At 35.8% G+C, this 27,659-nt stretch overlaps 1 protein-coding gene across 9 annotated transcripts in view; it reads left to right on the top strand.

The window, feature by feature from the left end:
- SOX5 (SRY-box transcription factor 5) overlaps window positions 1–20,760 on the top strand; it is a 931,891-nt gene extending 911,131 nt beyond the window's left edge. For all 9 annotated transcript variants that reach the window (XM_036017301.1, XM_036017302.1, XM_028531943.2 and 6 more), the window contains 4 exons: window positions 4,884–4,992; window positions 7,839–8,012; window positions 13,989–14,205; window positions 15,803–20,760. In XM_036017301.1, the coding sequence (XP_035873194.1) occupies window positions 4,884–4,992; window positions 7,839–8,012; window positions 13,989–14,205; window positions 15,803–16,106 (804 nt within the window). In that variant the 3' untranslated portion in view covers window positions 16,107–20,760. The remainder of the gene's footprint in view (window positions 1–4,883; window positions 4,993–7,838; window positions 8,013–13,988; window positions 14,206–15,802) is intronic.
- The last annotated feature ends 6,899 nt before the right edge of the window (window positions 20,761–27,659 follow it).

Here is a 27,659-nt window from a genome sequence, read left to right on the forward strand (position 1 = left end):
AGCTGATGAAAAAAAATTCCAACTAATAAATTGTTATGACATTATAAATAATCTTTCATCTTCTCTGGTGGTCTGTGGGATTCACATAAATGGAGGGTTAAAAACCTTTTTTGTTTCTTTGTTCTTCCCGTGTCATTAGTATGGAAGGAGACCATAAAAAAAGTGTAGCCAGAAGGAGTTTAACTATTACTGAGTCAACATTTGACAGTCACACTCTGTTCTGTCATTTCATGCATGTGCTTTTTATGAGTTTTATAGCTTTGTGAGCTTTATTTCAGGGATGTCCATTATGATAGCTGATCCATAACCCATCTCTCCCTTTGTGTATGTGTGTCTGGTAGGGAGCAAAGCTCATCACTTAGACGAATCCCAATTTCAAGGGGTAATAGAGGAACCATCTACTGATGAACTGTTTAATTCAAGCTTAGGTATAAGAAAATATCTACCCCTTCTAAAGTACAGTCTGTGTGGGTGTGTGGGTGTGTGTGTGTGTGTGTGTTGATTTTTCTATTAAATATCAACAAAGGATGTACATTTCAGATTTTACAAACTGTGACTTTCTAGATGTTTTCTGTATTAGTTGAAGTAATTGGAATAGGAGAAATTTTCAATTTAAATATCTGGTTGACTTATATGATGGAGCTGTAAACCATCATGTGTGAGCATCAAATGGAAAATTAAAAAGTATTAAATATATTATTGTAGCTGGCATACAAGAACAAAAAATAACCCTCAGTAATTTTTAGGGTTGATACCAGCACTCTCCTCTTTAACGCGTTAGTCCACTCCTTGGCCACAGAGAGTAGAAGATCATAACCATGTCAGAGTCCTTAATACCCACTGAACTAACTATTCCTATAATTGTTATATGTCAGAAAGTATCTTATTCTTTTTAATTACCCTCATTGACTTTTTAACCTAATATTAAAAGTATATCTGAAATTTTTTAAACTAATGAAAATATATCATATATTTTAACCCCATTTTACAAGTCAGGATTCTGAGACACAGGGGAGATAATTAATTTGCCTAAAGTAATATAGCTAATATATAAGGCAGTTGCATTAAGCCATGATGTTCCCGATCCCCAAATCCATTATTTTCTAGATGGGTTATTGCCTGTACTTACAAATATGTCACCTTCCCATTAATCCTTGTGGCCTCTTGCCATTCAAAGTGTTCTTGACTTAGAAAATACAGTTCTTTACTGACCACTTCTAATTGACTCATTGACCGAGTTTCTTTAGGTATTTAGTGGTTCTTCTTGTTGATCCCCACAATGGCCTGGTGTCACGTACAAATATACATGTGCTGTTTCCCGTTTTGCAAGTCACTGGACAAGCCACAAAATCCAAGACCAGCTGCTAAATCCCCTAAGTGAATATTCATAGTAATAATAGTTCTTTGAGTGTTGACGTTTAGTGTTATGCATTTGACCCCAAGAAACTGTATAGTCTAAAACTCTCTTCTTCTGTAGATGAGATACCATTCATCTGGATCTTTGTACAAGTCAACATGGAATCCTAAGATTTTTTCAAGTAACACCAGACTTTAACTAATGTTTCCCACCTTAGTATACCCACACAGTTGTATACAATTTGATTGGTCAGATAAAATCATCTTTCCAAAAGAAGTCTAGTAGTTACCTGATTACTAGTTTTTATCCAAGCAAGAAAGCATATAGGTCAAGACTATTTAATTTTGAGTACTTTTTAGTAATAAATCTGTACCCTCTGCTCTGAAATTACTCAGAGCAATACAGAATTTTGGCAAGTATTTCTTTAAATGTGTTTGTTTTTCTTTGATTTTTGTTTTATATCTAATAGGAAAAAAGGTAACAAAAGAAAGTCAGTGAATCTTGTCAGTTTCATTTCAGTGCCTGAACAGTATTAAGAGGGCAGTAAAGTAACTAGATTTGTGTTCTAGAACACTGATCTTAAAGTGGAGGCATGAAGCATTCCTGTTTTGTATAAATTATTGATTAATGTGGTTTTTATTGGAACCCATTTGAACTAAGAATATAAATTTGGTAAAAATTGTCACCTCTGCCCATCAACATTTTTTTCTGTTTTGCCAAACTCAATTTCTTTGGTGTTTCCCATGATCATCATTTTCCATTTATCCCCTTTCTGCCCTCATTTTGTTTTAACTGCCTATATTTACAAAGAATTAATTTGACAATAAGACCATTCTCAGTAATATTTGCACACTTGAGTAGAGGATTCTGGAAAGGGAAATATTTAACCCAAGGAAAAGAATCTCAAATGGTTGAGTTTCAGACTGATAGTACATAGGTAGACTCTTGCGAGGGGAACAGCCTGAAATGTGTGGGACTGGAAGAAAATGAGGATATTCCCAATGTGCTATCATTTGTGCTTTATAACATTTAGCTAATACTTTCTTCTCCTACATGCCTAAACAGACTAAATTTAAACCTTGGCAACTATTCTTAAATCAATCTGTTTATGTTGGTGGTTCAGTATATTATCTAAGACTTCTATCCACATGTAGATTTAATCTACCTTTATACATAAGAACTAAATAAAAATTTTTACCACAGGATCAGTTTTTATATGGAATTACATAACAATTTTTAAAATATAAGCACTATAATTTTATAACCTATGTTTACCATGTAACCATTTTCTTATATCCTCCGTGCCTCAATTCTTTTATGGTCTTCTGACTTTATTTTCATCGAGAGCCTCTAAAGTGTGGCAGTGTTACCATTTTGATTTATATGTGTTTTAATTAAAGTCACCCTATTCTCCAATTCCTCCAATTTTCCCTGTTCACATGTCTAAGAATTAGCTTAAATGACTACCCAAAATGTCACAAAAGAGGTACATTCTACCATGTTAACTCCCAATATCTCGCACTGACATTCTCTTAAGCAGTATTGTAAATTCCACTTTGGGGTAACTAATTGAGTCATTCTTTATAGTATGTGCTTTAGAGGTAGATGATGAGAGATCACTATTGTAAAACCTTGCTGTGGCTTTCCTACTCATTGGTTGCTAATTTTGCCTCTTGGTAAGATGGTGCAAGATCTTTACAGATGAACTCAAAACCTTCGAAGTCACTTAACATTTCATTCTTTTTCTACTCTGATCACCTTCATTTTTCTCTCTCTTCTTGAAAGACTTTGCTTCAGAATGGAAAACTCTCTAGAATATATGTAGCATAATTTTCCTACACACTGCTAAATCAAAACCTGAGAGGTGATCATGCCCAGTATATTTCCCAAAGACAGAACAGTAGTCTTTATTGACCTGGGGACTCTCATATCATGTTGATGGAATGTGATTTTTTTTATGTAACTGTCTCCTACTTCAACAGTTACATTTACTATAAAGAGAGTCTGTCAAGCTGGTATCCTTAGTGCTCCTGAGCTCAGCTAACTAAATATATACAGCAGACTCTCAGCAAAAAAAAAAAAAATCCAGAACATATAAAGCAGTTGAAAATACCAACATTACACACAAAACAAATTGGGACAGGCTCTATATTTTTAAATTGACAATTTATTTCAATGTTCATACTAGATAACCTTATAGAACTAAAGTAGATAAAACTATTTTATTCCCAGTTTCCCTACTATATTTTATAGTGATTTACAGTGTAAAAATATTTTTAATAAGTCACATACAAAATTTGACATATAGAGAATAGGAGATCCAAGGCCACTAAAGTAAGAATTTTTTCTCTAGTAAGTACAACTGTCATACTGTCAGAGATTGTGCAGAGGTAAAGCATGCACTATATTCATTTCAGTACCCTTTTGGCTATTGGTGGAAACATTACTTAGGCTCTTCACTTGTAATACAATTATCTTAAATAGTTGATTATTCCTGTGAACATTTTATTGTGTCAATAGCTATTCCACAGTGTATGTGGTTAACTTGTTCTGTGTTCTTCAGAAAATGAGGTAACTAGTTATAAAGAAGTATGAGCAAGTTTTATGAAATCCAATAGATGGCTTTCTTAAAACTATTTTGGAACCACATTGTCCTCAGAGCAATGATGGAGCACGCTAGAGAAAGTTGTAAACTTTTCATTGCATGCTTTTTCTGTTCTTAAACTCACCCAGTTAATTTTGAAGTGGTTTAATATCTCCTGTAGTTTGTATTAAACATTATATTTTCCTTGAAAATAATTTAGTTTGCAATGTCATGTTCTCTATGAATTCAAGCCATGCATTGCATGCTTTTAAATGACTTGGTTTCTTTGCAGATCTAATTTTGGTGTATTTGTATTTCAAATAATTCGCCAACTCAATATTTTGGCTTAGCAATCCAAACCAAATTGTGGTCCAAGTAGCAGGCACTCACATTGAATGTACAGAGCCTTGACAAGCAATTAACAATGAATATTTAAATGTCTTCATTACCCTTTCATGAGGAATGCAGATGGCATTTAAGGAGATGGCAACCAGAGGGCAGTAGTCTTGACTTATGTTCCTATCAATTGGTCACCTAACTATCGGAAGACTTTCCCCAGGGCCTATGCCACTTCTACACTTCTACTGTCTGTCTAAAAATAAAGCAGGCGTTCCAAATGTTACAAAACAGGTTTATTTTGTGAAATTTCTATGTACATTTTGTGATTTGGGAAGGTTATCTCCAAGGATCCCAGCATTTATTTTTTTGGCATACCAAATCCAAATGTCAAGACTGTAAAGGGGATTCTAAGAATAAGAATGTCTTCAAATATCCTGTTGATCATTTGCTTTAATTACATAATGTGCTGAATGTGCAAAGGTGAATAAATCAACATCCCATCCCTTCTCGAAGCTGATGTATTTATCTATGGCCCGAGAAGAAAAATGTCTTTGAATAATTAAAATTTCCAGATTGAGCTCTCATTATAAATTTTTTTTTCAGGAAAAAACAACACTGGAAAGTCTGACTCAGCAATTGGCAGTTAAACAGAATGAAGAAGGAAAATTTAGCCATGCCATGATGGATTTCAATATGAGTGGAGATTCTGATGGTTTGTGAAAGTTGTTCATATGCATTCCAGTAGTGTGCAGGAGTGTCTATTTAGGGCCAGTTGCAACTGCTAAAAAATATACAAGACAGTCACCTCATACCTGACCATTACGAGAGGAGCTCGTGTGTACTGAGCAGGCCCCATGAGCCAAGCACCGGCTGAGTGCTGTGCATCAGTCATCTCACTCATCCTTAGCACAGCCTGGGAGAGAAGCAGTGTTACAGATAAAGAGATTGGTCCTCCAATTTTGAGTCATTTTTCCCAAGGTCACAGGGCTGTAAGTGCCAGAAGCAGGCCTTGGATTCAAATGGAATGATTCCAAAGCAAATATTCTCAGTCACCATCTACCCTGTCTCTCGCTTCTCTGTTCCTTATACCTGAAACAAACTTTTCAGCAATTTGTCTCTATAGGTTCATTTTCCAGTTTTCATTTGTCAAACCTGGACCAGACACATGGCTCAGAGGATGCTCGCTTCCTCTGTTCCTTATACCTGAAACAAACTTTTCAGCAATTTGTCTCTATAGGTTCATTTTCCAGTTTTCATTTGTCAAACCTGGACCAGACACATGGCTCAGAGGATGTGTTTAGGATGGTTCCTTGCATTTTGAAACCTTTTCCTCTTACCATACAGTGAGGTGTCCTGCCTACACCTCCCTGTAACCCACCTAGAACTCCAGCTACCAGTCTGTTGCCTTCCTCACGTGCCTCGAGACTCCTGTTGTCTGCATCTCTGAACTTCTACCATCCGCAGTGACAACTAAGTAAACTGATACTATAATTTTAATAGCACAAAGAGGGGAAAAGAAAAAAGTGCTGTTACACAAAGCCCCAGCTGGAAATGTCCCTCCAGTATCAGGTGACATATATGCATTATAAGAGCACTGTCCTCCAACTTGTTACTATTCCAGAGGAAGTCATCTGCCTATGGAAAAGCCTGTGCCAGGACAAACCATTCTTCAGGACAGAGGAGTACATTTGAATCTCCCAAAATACACAATGCCAATTTGTGCCTTGGGCCAATTCTTTTAAGCCCAATTCTGCACTGTACAAGGGACTAGCCAGACTTGAGCATTTAACCAGACAATTCTGTCAAAACTGAATTTTATTCAACTGGATAGCCAAGAAAAGGCTGTGTTTTTCTGGCCTATTATATCCAAACGTTTCCTTCTATTTTCTACTTTGCTTGGATAAGACAGAACTGGCCTAAGTACATACAAAGAGCTTGTTTAGGTTGATGAAGCCACATAACATTTATTTTATCGCTTATGTTGCTGTAAGGTGTAAGAACAAGGAAAGGCAGATGTGCAAATGATCATTTGCTAGTTACAAACCCATTTTAGAAAGATGTTACCATATATTAGCACTCATTTTTGTCAGTAAAAAAACAATTACTGGTATAACATATCTCATAAATTTTAAGTTGTATTAGCATGATAAAATATATGCATGGTAATCAGCATTAAAACATCAAAATTTGTTATGTCGTTTCTTAAATTCAGCCATGCTTATATGCAAAATATTTGCCAATCTTCGTGAGACCAAAGAGCATATAATGAATGAAAAATAATGAGAAACTCCATCAATATAGATGCTGTGTGTTTTGGTTTGCTTCTGTAGCGGTCTTCAAATCTGGGCCATTTTGGTTGATTCTTATTCCTTCAAATTAAGAAAAGAAAGGAAGAAGAATGTGAAGGAGGAAAAACAATGCTTTTATTAATAATACATGCTCTAAGACTTCCAAATTATTTTTTAAATTTTATGCTATCAATATCCTCTCTTCTACCTTTTATAATGATAACCCTGGAAAACTTAGTGTCAGAGTTTCGTGTGTTGCCTCTCCCTTTCTCTCTCTCTCTCCCTCTCTCTCTCTCTCTCTCTCTCTCTCTTTCCCCCTGCCCCCCGCTCCCCAAATGTAAGTACCTGTAGAAGCTCTTTAGTCTGCTGTAGCTATTCTACAAAGTCACATAAAACCTAGAGGAGTAACTGCAGCTCCATAAGGTTCCACTGTGACTCTTGGACTCTTGATTGTGTTTTATTATCATGAATCTTGTTTATTGGAATGTAACTTTTAGTGGGTCTCTGGATAACTTAGACATTAGGGGCAAAATTAAGGGAAATGAATATATTATTTTTATCTTAAATGTGGCTGTTGATTCTTTAAAAAACCAGAGTCATGGAACTATTTATTTGCCCATTTTCCTATTTTAAATATCTCTTGGGGAGCAGACTATCATTCTGCATCAGCATATTTGATGCACTTATTATTAGCACATAATTTCAGAGAAAAGCCAGACACATTATAGGTGATATTGTACTTTACCCTCCAAATTTAATCTACCAACATTTCAATTTTATAACCTCAAAGAGAGGAAGAGGGAGTGAGTACTTTATGTCCTGATAGTCCTTTGGTGGCCGAGACACCCACTTACCTGTATGCATCTGTTCTGTAGAACACATTAGTGTTTCATAGCTTTGTGAGCTTCTCCCCCTATTTAATATATCTACAGAGCTTCCATGTCTATTGAGCTCATCCAACTCTTCTCTTTCCAATCTTCATCAAAGATCACATATTCAAGTTTTTTTGGTGCTCTTAAAAGTAAATGGTGAAATAATCCACCATTGTAAGAAAGGGAAATGCAGTACAAATGGATTAAAAATACAACATTTGCCACCACAAGTTTTATCACAAAAACTTCATCAACAAGCATCTGTCTTAAGAACTGGAAGTACCATTATCACATGTACTGTTTATTTTCAGATATTTTAATAGACTAAAAGACTAATGAAAGGAGTAGAAATGTCAAAAGTTTAAACACTAATGTGAAACAATATTTCCTGGTTTTAGGAAGTGCTGGAGTCTCAGAATCAAGAATTTACAGGGAATCCAGGGGGCGTGGTAGCAATGAACCCCACATAAAGCGTCCAATGAATGCCTTCATGGTGTGGGCTAAAGATGAACGAAGAAAAATCCTTCAAGCCTTTCCTGACATGCACAACTCCAACATCAGCAAGATATTGGGTAAGAAAAGTATTAAAGGTGAAGTGATACATGGATTAAATGTAGAGTTCTGTTTTCTACACTTGTTGAAAGATGCTAGGTTTGGAGGACAGCCTGCTCATGTTATCTGCATATATAAAAATAAGTACCATCGTTGAAGCTTTTTCTTCTGATGGTGAAATAGCCCATGTTCATTGAGAAATGTGTCCAATTACTACAACTAATTTATTTAGTTGTATATCTCTATACTAATTGTTGTAATACAATACAATATTAGTGACTATATTCCCTATGCTGTACTTTACACATTTTGTAACTACTAATTTGTACTTCTAATTCCTTCACCTTTAAATCCCTGTGACTATTTTGTGACTACCAATTTGTACTTCTAATCCCTTCACCTTTTTCACCCAGTCCCCCAAACCCTTCATCTTAGAGAATAAAAGTCTGTTCCATATGAGCTAGTCAATATTGGTATCAACCATATTTACCTTTCCCTTTTTCAACTATGGAATTCATCTTGTGGTATGGGTGGGGTAGGGATGGAGATGGTGTTTGCTCTAAGACTAGAACTAAGAGTTGGTTTCCAATACGGGACTGGGAAGATGAAAAGTGTGCATTTCCATACTATCACTGCACTTCCTGCTGAGCAGATAGCATGGTTCATAGTTACCCTACTTACATCGACCCTGAAGCACACCCGACAGATGGTTGAGGGGAAAGGGTGCTGACTATAGAGACCTATTACTGACCAGTTTAAATCCCAGAGAAGAGGAAAGGGAGATTCCATTTCTTTTGTGCATCATCACCATCATTATTGGCATCATCAACATCTTCATCTTCAAGTAGTGTGACAGCCAGGTACTGGACAACCTAAGCAAATTTTGATTATTTATTCACTGCCTTCTAAGAGGTAAATGATAAAAATACAATAGGAATACCTAACTCTACCAACAAATTTTAGCTTTAACAAATAGGTAAAAATATTTGTCTAAGTTATTAAAACTTTATTAAAATCCATAATACATTTGGAACTACATGTAGTTAATATAGTGTCCCTTTTGAGTATTTACATTAAGGAACTGACCACCTAGAGGTAGCTACTAAACATATAGATGTGTTTGTTTTTATGATCCCACATTCTCAACAATGGTACTTGATGCTGAGCAGTCCACAGTGAGCATCTGTAAAGAGACCAAACAAACAAAAAATGCTAACCACTGACACTTGCGTCTCAGTTTTCATCTGAAATGATTTTGAGATTTTTAAATGATGTTATTTTTAAAAGGATATGAAGCTTTAGGTGTACCTAGAAAATGTGAATAGTTAAGTATAAAAGCATATATACTTGTATAATCAAATAATGGAATTTGAGACATGTTCTCAATTCATGTCTCGATTTGATCACTATCAACTTCAGCTGGTCTACCCAAACGAGCATCGTCAACGAGACATCTGCAGCATGAAACTTCGCCAACCACTTTTGACACATTCGATCAGCCACAGCACCTCTCCATACACTGCACGAAAGTTTTTCTTACATTTCAGTTGCATTTTTACCTTTCTTGGAATAATAAAGCATAATATGCCAAACATGTTGCTTATTTTCTTCCACCTTCTATATTAAAATGGCTACACAAAAATTCACCAATTTTGATGTTTTTTTTTAAATGCACACTGCTATTACAGCTGTCACAATACAATCTAACAAAATTGTTTTGAATGAAGTTAAAGACAACTAAGCGCTACTAGAGCCATCTTATGAAAAAACCTAATGAACTTTTTGGCCAATCCAATAGAAATTCCAACTGTAAAAGTAAAACCAACTAAATACTAAGATTGTTTAAATTGTCTTTATGTCACTAAACTCATCTGTCAGAGTACTAAAAAGGCAATAATCACTGGTGAAAACTTCATCCTGAGTATGAGAGAAATAGCAATTTTGATGATGTGAAATAGGAAAATTTAGCAAAAGCCTTTATTGAAAGAGATGACTAGCTAAAAGAAGTCATTTCTGGTTAAAAGTTAGGAATATTACAGTGACCATATGACATTATAATAATAGACTTATGAAGGAGAGGGCTGTCTAATTTCAGACTTTCCAATGAAGTTGCATTAATAAAGATATAGCAGGAAAAAGAAAACACCGAGGTGTTGGGAACCTCAATATTTAGTCATAGCTTCAAATAAATAAGTGATCTTTAAATATCCATGAGATTATTCTGAATGGCCATTTCATAAAAAAGTACAAAGAAAGCTTGATGTTGTCCTTTTTACTGATTGTTTTGGATAACAGCCTCCGACAGCATGCCGCTAATTCATTCTGCTTAAAACAGGCGCTTGAGCTGGGTTGACATTTTACATAGTCTCTGGGGATCCTAGTTGACATTTTAAAGGGCTTCTAAGCATTTTATAATACCCTAAAATCTGGTTTTAATAAGCCATTCTGCTGAAATTGTTAACATAAGGAATCACCTTTTACTGCTTGGCACTAGATCAGGGAATGGGGGACATCTTTTTCTGATTAGACATACAGTAGTTGGAGTGAAGTGTGCAAATTCATTACAGACCCCATGGAGATGACAGTGTTGCTCAGCTCAGGCTCTTCATTTTTATTGCATTGCCAGATTTAGAGAGGGAAAAAGCACTTTCAAGACCCCTTCTTCCTATCTTGTGAACATCCAGTATTTTTCACTGAATCTTCCTCTTGTCATCAGAAGGAATACCCAAGTGTCCTTCTCTATTTTCAATTGTCAAAGGCCAGTCTTCTGCCCAAACAAGGAACTTAGTCCATGTCTGTGGTCCAGGAGAAGCAACCAGCCACACCAAATTAAGCTGATGTTTTCATACTTTTGGAAATATATGAAATGCTTTCCTGTCATTCTCATCTAGTGGCTTTCAGGGGTTTACATCGCAGTGGTTGGACCTGCAAAGCCATTGAAACCAAAACCTACCTTGTCATTTGGTTAACTCTATTCAGAAATTATTATTAAAGAGTAAAACTGCATTTGCCACTAAACCAAAATGCTTTCCTGCCCTGTCATAAAAGGGAAGAGTGAGCCATTGCACCCCAGTCAGTGCTTAAGCTATTTTTTAAATACACTAATAATGAACTATCAGAAGTGAAACTACAAAGACAATCCCATTTACAACTGCATATATATATATATATATATATATGAGTGTATATATACATATGAATAAGTTTAACCAAGGAGGTAAAAGACCCATACTCAGAAAATTATTAAGGTATCTTAAATCTTAATCTTAAAAGGACTAGTAACTATGATTTGGCCATATTTTAAAATGTAGCTCAGGATTCAGTGATAATTCCAGAGAAGTTATATTACTGAATGTCTAAATATTTTGTTATTCCAAGTCATGTAAGATTTAGAAATTTATTCATTTTTTATTATAGATGGAAATAAGTTTACATATATATGCATATATATATATATATATATATATATATCCATTTTTTCTCTGTATTTTAGCCATACCCAACTTTCTTGGAGTTTCTCCAATCCCCCTTCCTACTGCAAGGCCTTGACCATTCCATTCTTCCTCCATAGGATGTTCTTCTCTCTTTGATACCAATAGGAGTCATTTCTGCAGCAGAGCCTTCCTCACCTGCAGAAGACTGGTTCCACCTCCTTACCATATGTTCTTATAGCTTCTTGTACTTTCCTCAATTATAATTAAAATAATAAATTTATAATTATCTGTTTAATATATTTCTTCATTACTTCAAGAGGAACCGTAATGATTCACCACTGCATATCCAGTAATTAAAACAGCATCATCCACACAGTGGGAAAACTAAAAAGAGTTTTCACATACCAAGGCAAGGGTACTAGGAGGCATAAACATTTTCATTCCATAGAGAAACATTCTTTTTGAGCTAATAGAGTATTTAAACCTAGGGAAGTATCAGTGGCCACTCCTGTTTGAAATTAGAATGCTAGGTTTTTTTTTGTTCTATGTGCTGATAAAAGTAATTAGTGAATTTTAAGTCAAGAATTCTTGATCCACTTTTCAGTGTATTCCTATAATTATTCAGTAAATTATTTTTGGTCAGCTCACTTTTTCACTCCATGACTCAAGGTCTAAAATTCTGGTGTACTATACATGCATGTAAAAAACTCCACAAAAAGAATTGATTCAGTTCAATAGTGTTATAGCTTTATCTGTGTATGTATCTGTGAAAATAATATAATGGTTTTAAAGTACTTCCAGAAAATAATGTTGGGCAATAAGGAATATGAGACTACCTACAAATGACAATGTTGGATACTGCTAATTAAGTACAACCTTGATAAAGGAATAGAAAAAGAAATTGTATTTGAACTGTAACCTAGGTTTCTGTTGTAAATAGAATGAAATCATATTGGCTGTCTAGATAAAAAAAATCTGTTTATAAATCTTTGTAACAGCTGTGTGGATATACCCACCTAGGCAACATCTGTTCCAATAAGAAACAGTTCTAAGGAAAGAGACATTGTCCCTTCCACTGTATTCCTTCAGTAAATATAACAGCCCATATTGATGAATTCTCTGCAAGAACCGTTCATCAGGAGCTTTTTGCATTTGAGATATGGAGTTATGTCTGAGTAATGAACCCATTGGAAAGCTTTTAAGATCTTGCTTAGATGACTCTGGAAGGCAGGTAAAAACTGCAGTGCCAGTATGTAGTTGGTAGGGATTGCCTCATTTCAGTTATTTGAATCTTTTGCATTTGAGTAAGGTTGAACTGAATTCTTGCAGATAAATACACTCCATCTGCAAATAGATTTTTTTGCACGCTCAATAAAAAATAAACATTACTACTACAACTTCTTGTAGTACCACACATAGGCATACTGATAGACTCTAAGCTTCGAATCATATCTATATTGAGAATTTGCATGAACAATTTGTAATTAAGCTTCAATGGTTGCTTTTTGCAATCCTAGATGAATCCAAACCAAAACCAAAAGTAAAAAGAAGGGGAAAATTATTAATGGGTTTTAATTAATTAACTTAAAAATAATGGGTTAATATTATTAATGCATACTGCATCACAGGAAGTGACATTATATATTATTGACTGTTTCTTTAAGAGAAGAATCTTACATGCCTGTCACTGCAGTTCTGACCCCTGCTAGATCACGCATAGTACATGGGTGTGGGTACGTAAAGACATATATTAGCATGCTATCAATTCCATCACCTAATTTAGAGTCACAAATCTGCAGTTTCATAGTTGTGTGACCTTGGGTAAGTTACTTCATCTGTTTGAATATCAGTTTTTCAAGCTTATAGACATAGGTATAAATACTGTCTATCTTACAGGATTGTGGTACAAGGTAAAAATTAAACTTTTCATGTGAAATTTTAGCACAGTTCCTAGCACAAAGTCATTAAGCAGTGCGTATTTGTTAATATAATATTTTATAATTAAAATTTGAATGAAATGAATTTTTAAATCATAATTATTCATGTAAATATACTTAAACATGTTGGGAGAATGAGAATTACACGTAATCTTTAGAAACCTTTGTGGTAAGTAATGTATCCCCACATAAAAATACTAGAAACTATATAATTAACCTCAGATTCAAAATATGTAATGAGATTTTGCATAATTTTTCAGTTCACACTTGAATTATAACATGGTCTAATATCAAAGTGAAAGATATATCCTTTAAATTATCTGTGAGCTTTTAAGTATGTACCAGACAACTTTGGCTAAGTTGTTAATTTGTGCCAGAAAAAAAAAAATATATTGGCCAGATTTTGTACCCTTGGGTACACAGTTTCTTTGAGAACAGAACCACTAACACCTCCGTCCTTGTGGAATCTCACCTCTAGAGTCAACGCTCATGAATCAGAAACATGACTATGTATTTCTGGGTTTGAGCCAGCCTTTTCCCTTTAGGTTTGCTTGTTCTCGGGTGTATCTTTTGAGGATCCTTAGCAGCTGCGCAAATTGGAATCCTAACCTTCTTTTTCTCACAGGGTCTCGCTGGAAAGCTATGACAAACCTAGAGAAACAGCCATATTACGAGGAGCAGGCCCGTCTCAGCAAGCAGCACCTGGAGAAGTACCCCGACTACAAATACAAGCCCAGGCCCAAGCGCACCTGCCTCGTGGACGGCAAGAAGCTGCGCATCGGCGAATACAAGGCGATCATGCGGAACAGGCGGCAGGAGATGCGGCAGTACTTCAACGTTGGGTATGGACCTTTCAGTCCTGTCTTTCTAGGGAGCACTCCCATTACCCTTGATGATATGTGAAACGTATCTGTTTAGTTGGCAAAGCAGGATTTTGAAAAAGAACCTCAACACCGTGTGTTTGCGGAGACTAAACTCTCCCCCACACGACCCTGGGAAAGAGTACATTCTTCACTTTGAGCTCCCAGAACCATGGCTCTAATGTGCACTTTGTTTACGGCCGGTTTGAAAATCCAATATCTGAAAGTAAAAAACTTTGAAGTTTGCTATTAAAAACTTTGAAGTGTTACTGGTTCTCTTCCTCTTTGGCTTTCAGTACTTCCAAGGCTTGATGGAGATAAATGCCACCCCAACTAACAACTGAGTTGAGAAATCAATATAAAAATGATTTCAAAAGCAAGAAACACTAGTTTCTGAGTATAGAGGGGTTTCTGGGCTATCCAGGCACATGTGTTGCCTTTGTCGAATGAGAACTCTATTTAGGGCACAAGCAGGTGTGAATGGGGAAGTTCCCTTCTGCATGAGGAATGTTCTGCATCTCAGGATGTTTTTACCTGCTTCCTACAGCAATGCTGTTGACCACCCCGTAACATGCTGCCTGTACCCACATCACTTCTGCAGAATTTTCTCAAGAAAACACAGAAATACAGTTGCTCATATTTATAACAAAAGTTAGTAAGATCCCAAGTGCTTAAGAATAAATGCAGTTATGAAATGGTCAGAGGATACCTTAGAGAAAACCTTTTCTGGTCTGCCCCATCCCCTCCATTCCCTTGAAAGGCTCATCCTGCTCCGTCCAGGGGTCTGTGATTTAGATGCCAGTGCTTGACTCTTTTCAAAGCTGAGAGTGAAACCCAATACTTATTGGGGAAATAATGAGCATATGAACATATGAATGAATGAAAAATGCATGAATGAACACCACTTATTAATCCCTTCCTGCTAGGACCAGCTACATAATTTGTGGATCCCAATGCACAATGAAAATATGGGGTCCCTGTGTAAAAGTTATTAAAAATTTCAAGAGTGTGACAGCAGGTCTTCAGGACAAGTGTAGGATCTTTCTAAGCCCTTTGGCCCATATAGTTTCAGAGAATGTCCACCCATAAGACTAGCCATGTTTCCTACCGCCTCCTAAAACTATGTCAGGGACCAAGATGACAGTGATATTGTCCAGTTCTGGTGAGTTCTGGGCAGTAAGGTTTTTTTTCCAGAGCTCTAATACTTTAGGGTTTTCCCATTAAAATTGAATTATAATTCTATTTTAAAATGTTTCTGCATGCATTAGTGATGGAAAAAATTAATGGGGTAACGGACTCAGGTTTTTAGCTTACTCTTTCTGCACCTCAATTTTTTCATAAAATAGAATAGTAACAGAACAGAATTATTTTAAGAATCCAGTAACACCTATGTCTTGTCATCTATAAAGCACTACATGGAAGTAAGGCATTCGAAGTAGGATACAATTTTTAAAATGTTGGGCAATGGGGTGAAACTCACTGCCTCAGAGTTGGACAAACAGCCAGCTCATTATATACCAAGGCCTGCCCCTAACTCTTCACTCACCACGGTCTCTTTTGGGGAATTTCTCTCTGACAGGCAACAAGCACAGATCCCCATCGCTACTGCTGGTGTTGTGTACCCGGGAGCCATCACCATGGCCGGAATGCCCTCCCCGCACCTGCCCTCCGAGCACTCAAGCGTGTCCAGCAGTCCAGAGCCGGGAATGCCCGTCATCCAGAGCACTTACGGCGTGAAAGGAGAGGAGCCACATATCAAAGAAGAGATACAGGCTGAGGACATCAACGGAGAAATTTATGATGAGTACGATGAGGAAGAGGATGACCCAGATGTAGATTATGGGAGTGACAGTGAAAACCATATCGCAGGACAAGCCAACTGATAAGGGTCAAAAGATTGTTGCAACCTTAGGACTTAAAGAAGCCCTAGCTGGTTCATCCTTACCAGTGGCCAAGCACATTAACTTTCTCATACACTGACTGTTACTTTAACTGTTAGTCTTAAATAGTTGGGACATCAGCTGACTAATAGACCTCAGCCTCAAAAGGCTTGGAAAGGAAACAACAACAACAACAACAACAAGCAAACAACAATATCAACAACAAGAGATTGAAATAAGCTATGGGTAAAATAATGCCAGTAATTCAGCTGCTACATTCAAGCACTGAAGTCTTACCCGTCAACTTTTTTTTTTAAATAAACTTTATGGCTGTTTGTTCTACAATGTTCTAGAAATTCTCACTCAGGTACACAGTGCCAACAAGTGGCTTGTGAATGTGTTTTGTTGTTTTGTGCTACAATTTTTAAAAAGAATTAAGTTTTGCTTTGTTTTGGGAGTTTTCTGGGGGTTTTCCTTTTCTTTTTCTTTCCTTTCCTGTTTTTTTCTTTTTCTTTTTCTTTTTGTAATGCACCTGACAGAAAAAAGAAAGACGAATTTCTCTTTACTTCTCTCCACCTTCTCCATCTCTGTACTTTAAAGATGGAAGTCTGCGCATGGGGGCGGGGGGAAGAGGGAAAAAGAGCCTGTTTTTAACTTCCTTGCTATCCATCGCAAAATAAGCAATTATTTTCTTCAGAGGACTTTATCTGTTGCACACCACACTACATCTTTGAGCAAGTGCCAAATTTGTACTGAAGTGTTGACCCAGTGCATTTCTTTCCTTTTCTTTTTCCTGTTCCTTCTTAAGTTAGGACAGTGTTATATCTTAGACAATCCCTTGAAAAACCTGAAATACCAGCAGCTGGTGAGATTTGACTTTTTTTTTAATGGAAACTGTAGGTGCTGTTCTCAGGTGAAAAGAGAGAGAGAGAGACATAAGAAATTTAGAGAAAAATATTTTCTGATCTTGGATTTGTGTGTGTGCGTATGTACGTGTGTGACTACGGTACTAATAGGAATAACGTTGGACCATTGTGAGTTAAACCCACACCTGGGGATGAAATCCCACATCCTCTTAAGTGACTGGTCTAGAAGCAACCTTGACCTTGACTTTGCACTTCAAATGACAACTTAACCAATATAGGGCTCAGAAATTATATTTTTAAATTTCTAATACGATTATTATTGGATGAATCAGGTGGCCCTGTACAAGAGACGTGTGCATGTATAATATGGAAGCTACTAGCAAGCTGCTCCCAGATGCCCCCTCTCCCTGGTCACTTGGTTTCACTAACGTTTGCTACTTAATGATTTCTGTTTGTTTTTCCTGTCGATAACTTCGAGCAAAACAATTGTTTTCCTTGAATATATTTGCCCATTTTGCAGAAGTAGAGAATTAGCTTATTTCTTCAACATTCCCTCCTCTCCTGATGAGGAAATGGAACTGATGATTTCATAAGGTATTTTTCATCTCTCCATTACATGAGGTGGAGGCCATTTGCATTTCAGAATTGTAGGCCACATGCCTCTCATGCCAAAAAGCAGGATTTGATTAAAAGTCATCGCAGCCCAGCACAATGGAGCCTAGCTGAACCCCACGATCTTTGCCGCCACTCTTCCCTCGCTGTCAGACGAATCCACTGGAGTCCAAGTTTAGGTTCCAGCAGAGTACGTGCTCTATAGAGCGACGACGGATGGCGACGGGACTGCTTGTTTAAATGTTGCCAGCCAAATGCTAAGGCGGTAGGGCTTGTATAAATAAATGCAAACTCGTTTAAAGTCAGTTGCCATTGTTCGTGCAGAAGTATCAGACAGTAAATGCTCCCACCGGTGGTTTGGTGCGCTATGGTTTCAACTCCAGTCATCGCTTTCTTATCTCGCCCCCTCGAAACCCAACTCTAAAATTTGATTTTTACATATAAATAAGGAAAAAATCCTTTTTATTTTTCTCTCTCTCAAAAGATTTGCTCTGGGGTTTTGCTTGGAGGAGCTGATCATATCCTGCATGTCAGAGACTTTGTTTTGTTTGTTTTTCTGTTTGTTTTTGATGACTGTATTTTCATTTGAACTGCCTCTTTTTTGCTAGTGTTGTAATAATGATGATGATGATAAAATAATAATAATAATAGTAATAATAATAATAATGGTCAGCTGTTCCCAGATTAGTAAGTTATGTATAATTTATTTCTCCCTTTCTATTCTATCCTGCTCTGATTTGGAAGTGCAGCCAATAAGCTGTTAGATATTTAAAATGAATTTCCACACATACACACACACACACATATCTACCCAGATAATTTTACTGCTCCTTCCATAAGTTTTCTCCTTTAAAAAAATTTGGCCCCAATAATGTCAAGTTCTGGTGTTTAATTCAAAGGAGTGAATTAATAGGAGGGTCGTATTCGATCTTAATTAACTTATGCTCTCATAGTCATTTTAGTTATTTAATTGCCTCAGTCATCTAGAGCCAATTTTTTTTTGTTTTTGTTTGTTTTACTTTGTTTTTAAGCACTCTGGATAAGAAAAAATTAGACACTTGTTTTTATATCGTTATTATGTACAATGTGAAAACAGATTTTAAAAAATTTGTTCTCTGTCTTCATTAAGAAATTCTCTCTGATTTATGTGGGTTCACCTCTCACGTTTGCTGGATACTTACTTTACTCCATGTTATAAAAATACTTGGTTTTCATTTCATGACTTTGGGCTACAAGGATACTTTGTTTTAGCTCCAGGTAGATGCCACTTGAGGGCATTCACGGCTGAAACCAATTCTAACATGCACACCAGTGAATCGACAAGACACCCCTGTCCTTTTCGTTTGTTTTTTAGTTGGTTTTATTTAAAAGGGAAAAACTGTTAATAGTGACCTTTAACTGCTGAAATTCATAAGTTAATTTTATTTAGTTAAATTTATATTATAGGAGACTAAACTGTTCATGGACTGAAACAAAAAACACGTTCATGACCCAGCATTATAGTCTCTTGTTCTTATATCTCATTGGTGTTACAATTTCTTTGCCTTAGTTTTCCCCAAAAGAAACAAAAAATTACATTATTGTTTAAAGTGCTTTCAAGTATTTGATAAAGGTGCTATGAATAGCAACATACTGTGTTAACACATTGCCTTTTTGGCATTTGATTGGTTTATAATTTTTGTAAAGGATCCTAAAACCTTGTATTCTTTTTCTGTGCCCCACGGTGACCAAAAAAGATAAGGCAGAGGAAATGAAAGCAATATCAAACTAAAATGACCATAATCTCCCTCCTGTTCCCTTCCTTTCCCTACTTCTGCATTCACCTCTCTCTCTCTCCCCACCCCCCCGGCTCCCTCCCCGCTCCCCCTCTCCCTTTTCCCCCTCCCTCTCAAACACACACATACACACCAGAACTGAAGAATAATTGTGCCAGAATTCTGCTTTTTATGGCTGTTGTACTCAGTTCCTCTAGAAACAGTCATGTTTTAATATGAATCTAAGAGAACATTACTGGAGAAAAGGAAGTAAAAGTTGCTCATTTAGAAGTTACTCATAATCCAGCTAATTACTATAATTGGTTAAAATACAAAAAGTATTCTTGAGTACACTTAAACTAGTTCAGTAAATTTTAAGCATTTATTTGGCATCTGCAGTTAAGAGTTAACCATATATAAAATCCCACCCCCCCAAGAACATAATTATTATTGAAACCAAAACCTCTTACAAGGAACAAATACAAGTTTTCTTTGATGAAATCATTTCATAGCTTTGGTTTCTGGAGTAGACCTTTACCTTAATTCATTTACAGGTAATTATCTTGAAGTGTTTCATGGCCCAATTTCAGATATTTTCTTAATCCAGAAGTTGTTACTGTTCCCAGAAGAAACTTCTCCTATCACATTGAAAACATCACAGATAATTTTCAATCATTCTAATAGGTAAATTATTGAATTGTAATAAACTATATATTTACAAGCAAGTTTATAAGATATTTGTTTATCAAGTTAATAGTAAAATAAAAATTATGGGGTCTGCAAAGAAAAATATGAAGCCCACTTAAAGTGGTTCAGATATCTCTTTGTCTTATGGGGCATAGGTTTTTGTTTAGACAGGCTTTCACAGTATTTAAGTTTAAAAATCCCTGTAACGATCAGTTTCCCAGGTTGAAAATGATGTTGTGTTGAGTTTTCTACTGATTGATTCCTGCCCTCCCCAGTGTTGCTGTCACTGGTTCACTAAACAGTATTTATATAGCTCCACTGGCTCTAAAGCTCTTCGTCCTTCTAACATTTTGGATTTTATGAGTGAAAATGGTAAAAAAGTAGAAAAGAGACAATCAAATGCCTGGAGCTTAAAACAAAGTATGTGCAACCTACCATCTCACTTGAAATTTAATAAAATAAATAATTATGTAAATATAACATAGAGTTATAGATTTATATTTTGTTCATAACACATAGTGTAATATAAGTTGTATATTTTCATGTTTTTGGTTTTATGTTATCATTCATGCCACAATAAAAATAAAACAGGAGTTTATGCGCTCTTAAAAAAAAAAAGATGTGGGTTGCCACCAACCTGTTTTTGTTTTTGTTTTTTTGTTTTTGCATTCTCTTTTTTTCAGTATTACTGCCATGCAAGGCACCAATAAAAACAGCAAATGTGTTCTTTACATATTATATTGTGTTTCTTTTCACAATTATTGTTATGAAGGGGCAATCAGTTTTATTAAGAAAGGAGCAAAGGTATCAAAAATAATTTTGTTTTCAATATAAATAACCCCACTTCCCGAAGTTGACTTTGAACTGAAAACAAAGGCTTTAATTCTTAAAGGTGGGCATTCCGAGAAGGACAGGCAGACCGTGTTACAGCTTGACTGTAATGTCAATAGACACCCCTCTTATACATATACTTGAGTTTGAACCTGCAGCCAGAAGCACCCTTAATGTTATTTTCTGAAACCTGACATTTAGTGGGGTGAGTTGTCGCCACTTCGGAGTTGTCTTTCATCCTGTTGCTTGTTTAAAAGAATCTAAATTTCATATTATGAAATTATTTCATTATAATTTTCAACTTCTTTTTGTCTAATTTAGAATAACAAATATTCTAAATTGTTTAACAATCTGACATTAGCCTCTGGATTCTACCTCCAACTTTTTAGCAAATGTTGAACACAAAATGTCTCCCTTTTTTCCAATGACCATTTTTTGCTTCTGTCTCAAACCATAGTTATTTTTTTCTATTTTGATGTGTTTGTGTGTAATTGTTGCCTGTAAGGCTTTTTGTTTAGTTGGTTGGTTAGTTTTTTGAGTAAATATCAAGACACTGGGTCAGATAACAAAATATTCTACAAACACACTGCCCACTGTACACCTTGTATTTTATAAGTACAGAATCTCGTCCGTGAACCACCTGATTCAGAATTTACTGTAGAAAGGATTCCTGGGTCCAACTGCAGATGCAGTGAATCAGAATATCTGGGTTTAGAGACAAAGCTGTTGCTGTTTAACAGCTCCAAGTGATTATTCTGCGCTCTCCGGGGTTTCAAAACAACCAGGAGGTGGGGCTATTTTCCTCTCCCCTCTACCTTTTTCCGTGCTGTTCAGCAGATCCCAGGGTCTACCAGACTTCAAGTTTAAGCCTTTGTGAAAACCTCAGACTTTAGGGTCAGTGAGTAGACAAGAGTTTGAGATGGGACAGAGCACTCAGTCTGTCTCTTCATAGGTTGTTTCTGAAGGGCATTTGATCCACGGGGACCATGCTTGTACGTTATCCTTGTTTCCCTGCTTCTCACGTTCATCACTGCAAAACAGTGGGCTTCAGCGTCTCCAGGAGAATGGAACACTGAAAGCAAATATAACAGAAACACACAAACTACACCCACCGAATGTTTGGAAAACAAATGGAGGCTCTTTGGAAAGGAATAAAACCACTGTAGAAGTTGAGAAACCTTCCCTGTAGTGTTTATAACAGAGCACCTATGCCTGCGCTGGTTCCGGTCAGATCCCGTTTCTTCGGGAAGCAGCACCCTGAAGATAGCTTACACGGGTGGGGAAATCGTGTCCGGTGAAAACTGGGCTCACCCGAGGTGCCAAGCGCCAACCACCACTCACGTTCTCTTATCGAATAGCGTTCACTTGGTTTCGTCTTGTGATACACCAATTTAGAAACATTATTTTCTTGGCCCCTATGTTTTTGTTTCTTATGGAATATTTAGGACTAGCAGACAATAAAACATTGTGGTTTTTTTTTTCCTGCCAATGCTTTGAACAACCAAATACTGGCAGTAGTGGAAAGAAACCCATTTTTTTAATATATCTCAATTTTGCCAACTTCAGTTATTGATGATTGAGAAAGTTCATATTTGTGTTTTTTAAAAAATCAGTATACTGTCATTCTTACTAAATTTTAAAGCTCAGAAGTTATCCCTATTTATAACTTGACATTATCATGGAAACCTCAGTTATAACAATGGAGGTGAAGGTAAGCATGAATTAGTACAATGCCTAAGTTAAAAATTATTTACAAAAAATAATTATTTATTTTTCTTAGCTTCTAAAGCAACCTAATAGCTAACTGAGAAGACCTGTTTTATAAGTAAACATTGTAACTAGTATGTAAGATGTATGCAATAGTATTGCTAAAAGTTCTTAAAAGTCGTCTTTTTTAAACAGGCTAAACATCTGTCCTACAATTCGTTTGTTCTACCAATTTGCTTAGCAAACTACTCATACCACCAAGAATAAACGAGTTCAGCTCTGGTCAAAATCTATCATCATTTTTTAATTAGATCCACATCCATGAGATTTTGCTTCCCGTTAGACCATTTTCTAAACATGCAAGTGAATCTGGAATGAAATGGTACTTAGTTGCTATTCAAAATATAACCAAGAGGATGAAAGTTGTTTTATCATTGATATTGATGTCTCTACTGATTTAGTTTTAAAAGGAAAAAAATTAGCAAAACCACTGTAGGAATTAAGTAGGCCTAAGTAAACACCATCATTTTGTATATTGCTTGTTCAATTTAGTATAAAATTTCAGAGTCTGGAAAACAAATCTTAATTACAAGCAAACTGTAAAATATATTTGAAATAAAGTCTTTTGTTTATAAAAATCACTGCTGTGATAAGTTTGAAATAAATTCATGTGGTCCTGGGAGAAAGTTGGAGAAACCGTAGAACATATTTAGATAATTGCTTACACAGATGACTGACTTTGTCCACCTCGCGCCAACACGGGCCCTCAGCAAGCATTCGATTTGCCTCATGTTCCAAACCTACAACTGACTGCAGTACAGTTTACAAATTGTGGTCACCTGAACTTCAGTTTGATTCAGGACTACAGTATTACTAGTAGGCCCCAAATAATTACACAAATTGTCCTTTTTATTTCAAAATGACTCTTCAAGCAACATTGTCTTATGCACAAATGGAATTAACAATCTTCCTTATCATGATATAGCTTTTGACATCTGGAAAATAAAGCAAAATTGCTAACGGTATAACATTTGGGTACAAACAGCTAACTATAGATATTATTTTAAAAAATTAGGTTGTCTTCATTAAAGAGTTATCAATTTCCTCCTAACCCACTATTTCCACAGATACATAAACTTTGATATTATAGCATATTATGTCCCCTGTACCTTAAATCCTTATAATCCTTGCTTATAATATTCTCTGGTAGAGACTTACCTTTGTCCGCTATTGTTAAAGTAAAATATAAAAGGCCACTTAATATTTCAGATACTTGAGGATTCCCAAGGTTTATGATGGCAAACTTTCAGAAACTTGATTAAATTTTACTTTTCATGTAAAAAACATACACAGCCTGAGGTTGCATCATGAAAGGGTGTTTAGACATTTTCATAAATCAAAAACACAAGGCAGGGAAAGTGAATGATGAGAAAAGAATAAGAAAGTTGTGTAGTTTGTGTTGTCTTAATGATTTGACAAATATTGAAAAAATGATATTACCTTCATTCTGCTTGTCATAGAAAGCCTAGTTCTTGCCGAAGTTGGTGAACCTCTGGCTCCCTAATTCACCACACTGCCTTTGTGTAAGTTCTTAGGCTCCTTCACCCATTTTCAAAATTGGGTGCCATTTACAGTAAATTCAGGAGTTTGAAACTGTCAGCACAATTAGCACATAGCAAATAAAGGGACAAAAGGTAAAGAGTAAGAAACACACACACAGTATACAAACACACATGTATATGGATTCCTTCTTATTTCTTATCTTTGTGTCTCTACCTTTTGTCTCTTTACAAGAAGAGTGTGTGTATGTATGTGTATACTGACTGAGAAAGACACTTAAACAACTGAAAAAAGTTTGTAAAAAAGCTGTTATTTTCCTAGCAGCCAGGGCAAAACAAAAAACTACATGGATTAGAGGATTCTCAATGCTTAATTGCAGGAAGCATACAAGTTTATCATGAGAAATAAATCTTTATTGCCATTCATTTTCAGATGGATTTCATATTTAATAGGTAAGAAACAATGCGAGGAGCCACTGTTTTTGTAATCAGATTTACAAAAGCTATAGGTTTGTTTCATATATACGTACTCTATCAGTTCTTGAGCAGAGCTTTATAAAGACGATTTGCAGGGGGGGAGAGAGAGAGACAGTACACGAGTGAGTAGAGAACTGGATATGCGGATTAGATGCGGATTTATAAGGATAAAGCTGGGAGAAGGGTGATTGTGATGAATATTTATCATATCACCTTGACTACTAGGTTTTTCCACTATCAGATATTTCAAATTGGCTTTTAATTATGCTATCTTCAGTATTGTGATATATATATGCAAGTTATAAAATGTTTCTCCCCTCAACATTTGTAACTTCCAAGGGAATAAGGCTAACATACATTAAGTAATAAAACAATGTAAGAATATAATTCATGAACTAGAATCTATAAGTGGTACAGGATTTTGAATGAAAACAAGAATTATTTTATATTTAATGTGACTGCACCTTCTAAATAAATGGAACAGGTGATGGATGGGCAACCTCCCACTGAAACAAGTAGAAGAAGCTGGAAAATACAAAATTATGTTTTAAAGACATTAGAAAACTATGGAGACTAGGTGAACCACAGCTCCAGAAAAGCAAGAATCCACTCATAATTGCTGGTCATTTTTATTTACTGGAGGCATTAGCAAATTCTGGGGTGCTATATAATAGACTTGACAACTTCTGGCTGCAAGAGAGAATAGCTTAGCAGTCATGTGGAGCTGAATCGACAAACTGGAAACTTGAGGGACCTCAAATGCAAGATGGTTTTACCAATGGCATATTTGATGAGTTCTGGGGCTGTGAGGGATGCTGGAGATTTATAGGGGAAGTTTTTAGAAGAAAAATTAAAGTCTCCTGCTGACACTTAGGGCTCAGGAAACAAAGGCCAGCCGAGGCTGTGGGGCCTGCAGCAACTGTACAGCCAGCCTCCTTCTCAAATATTTGCCAGCTTCTGTGTTCAAGGAGCAGAGTCCTGGAGATTTGGGCTGGAGGTTTTAGAGCAGACCTGAGTGAGGAGAAAAATGCCCACCATGCTCACAAGGAAAGCTTGGGAGAAATCATACTCTCACATAAAATGGATGTGCGCCAAGTATTAGTAAATTTTCCAAGCAACCTTGCTACAGCTAAATCTCTGATAAAAGTAAAATGATCAGTCCTTTGCCCTCTCTAACATAAGAATGGGTGACTGACTGCATTCTGGCAGAAGATTTAAACCACCTGAGTCTTTGTATTTCTTTTATAATAAACATTTAGGAATAAAAAAATTTAATAATATGAAAAGTCCAAAAAAGACTAATAATCAAGGAAAGACACATAGATGTTGACACCAAAAGGATACTAATATTGAAGTTGGCAAAGACTTTAACATAACTATAGGTAATATATTCAAGAAAATAGATGAAATCAATGAATAACAATCAAGCAGACACAGAAGAGTACAGGGTAACTGTCAAGTAAATTTAATAAATATGTACACATATTTGTCCAAGGAAGTATTTAAAATACAGAAAAGCTCAGACAATTCAAGTAGAATAAATAAAAAGAAAACCATGTATACCAACATAATAGTGAAACCATTAAAAGTAAAGGAAAAAATAAAGTCTTAAAAGAGCCTGGGGAAAAAAACACATTATAATAAAAAAAAAGTTGCAATAAGACTTACAGCTGACTGCTCAATAAAAACAATGAAATCTAGGAACAATGAAACATATTTTTATAGTGCTGCAAGAAAAATTTGCTAAACTAGAATTCTAAAAACTATTCTACCACAAGAGTTGCAATGAAGACATTTTCAGACAAACAAAATTTTGGAGTACTCAGCACCAGCAGATCTGACCAAGAAATGTCAGAGATTTCTTCAGAATCATTTCAAAGGAAAATGATTCTACATGAAAAAAAGGAATTCCAGATAAGAATGAAGATCACTAGAAATGACATTAAATGTGTATTAATGTAAATGAGTTGGATTTGTACACAATGGCTTGTCAAGTTTTAAATAAATAAGCATTATTTATTTAGCGGTCCCAGGAAAACAATGATCCCTGCTCTGACCTCTAGAATAACAAAAAATAGAATGGTGAAAGAATGTGCAACTAACTTTTTGAGAGAAGAAAACAGGATAATTAAAAAAATTAATCTAAAGGAAGGCTAGAATTTCAGGCTGAATAAAATAAATGCATGCTGCTACAGGAAATACAACCCAAAACAACTGAAATAAAAGGATGGAAGAAGATACATCATGCAAACACTATTGAAATAAAAAGCTACTCTAGCTTTACCAATAACAGAGAAAGATGATTTTCACATGAGAAGCATTACAAAAGATAAATATATTTCAAATGATAAAAGAGTCATCCAATTGGAATATATAAAATAGTTTTTAATCTATATACTAAAAAGCATAACTTCAAGTGATATATAAAACAAAAAATGACAAAACTAAACTGAGAAATATACAAATCCTTTAGCATAACAAAAAGCTTTAATATACTTCATTCAATGGCTAGTAGAACACACTGGAAGAAAATCGGTAAAGAAACAGAAGGTCAGAATGAGACAGTGAACAAACATGACCTAATGACAGGCATAGCTCACTTCCCCCAATGATAATAGAGTTGACATTCCTTTCAGGTGCCTGTGGAACTTTAACCACAATTGGCAAGGTATAGCACAATAAAGAAATCACTCACAATATATTTTCTGATCCAACAAAACAGAACTATAAATAAGCAACTAACATATAACTAGAAAAATTCCATCTGCATGGAAATGAAATAATATCACAGGTCAATAAGACTATTAATTTCTCCCCTGCTTTTATTTATTGTCTTGTGCCCCAGATAGCTTTTATTGCCTCATGGCATTTCTTTTCTGGGGCTTTTTCTCAATTAGAATGTCCCTCTGAAATTCTCTCCTCCTCTGCACCTCACCTCCCTCAAACAGTAGGGGCTGTGAGAGAGAAGACTGGACTTCATTGGCCTCTCATTGTTCCTTGACTTAGATCAGACAACAGGAGGGCTGAGCTCACGTTAGTGCAATCTGCTAAAAATAAAAACAA

Source organism: Phyllostomus discolor, chromosome 2, assembly GCF_004126475.2.
Source record: "Phyllostomus discolor isolate MPI-MPIP mPhyDis1 chromosome 2, mPhyDis1.pri.v3, whole genome shotgun sequence".
Taxonomy (NCBI): Eukaryota; Metazoa; Chordata; class Mammalia; order Chiroptera; family Phyllostomidae; genus Phyllostomus; species Phyllostomus discolor.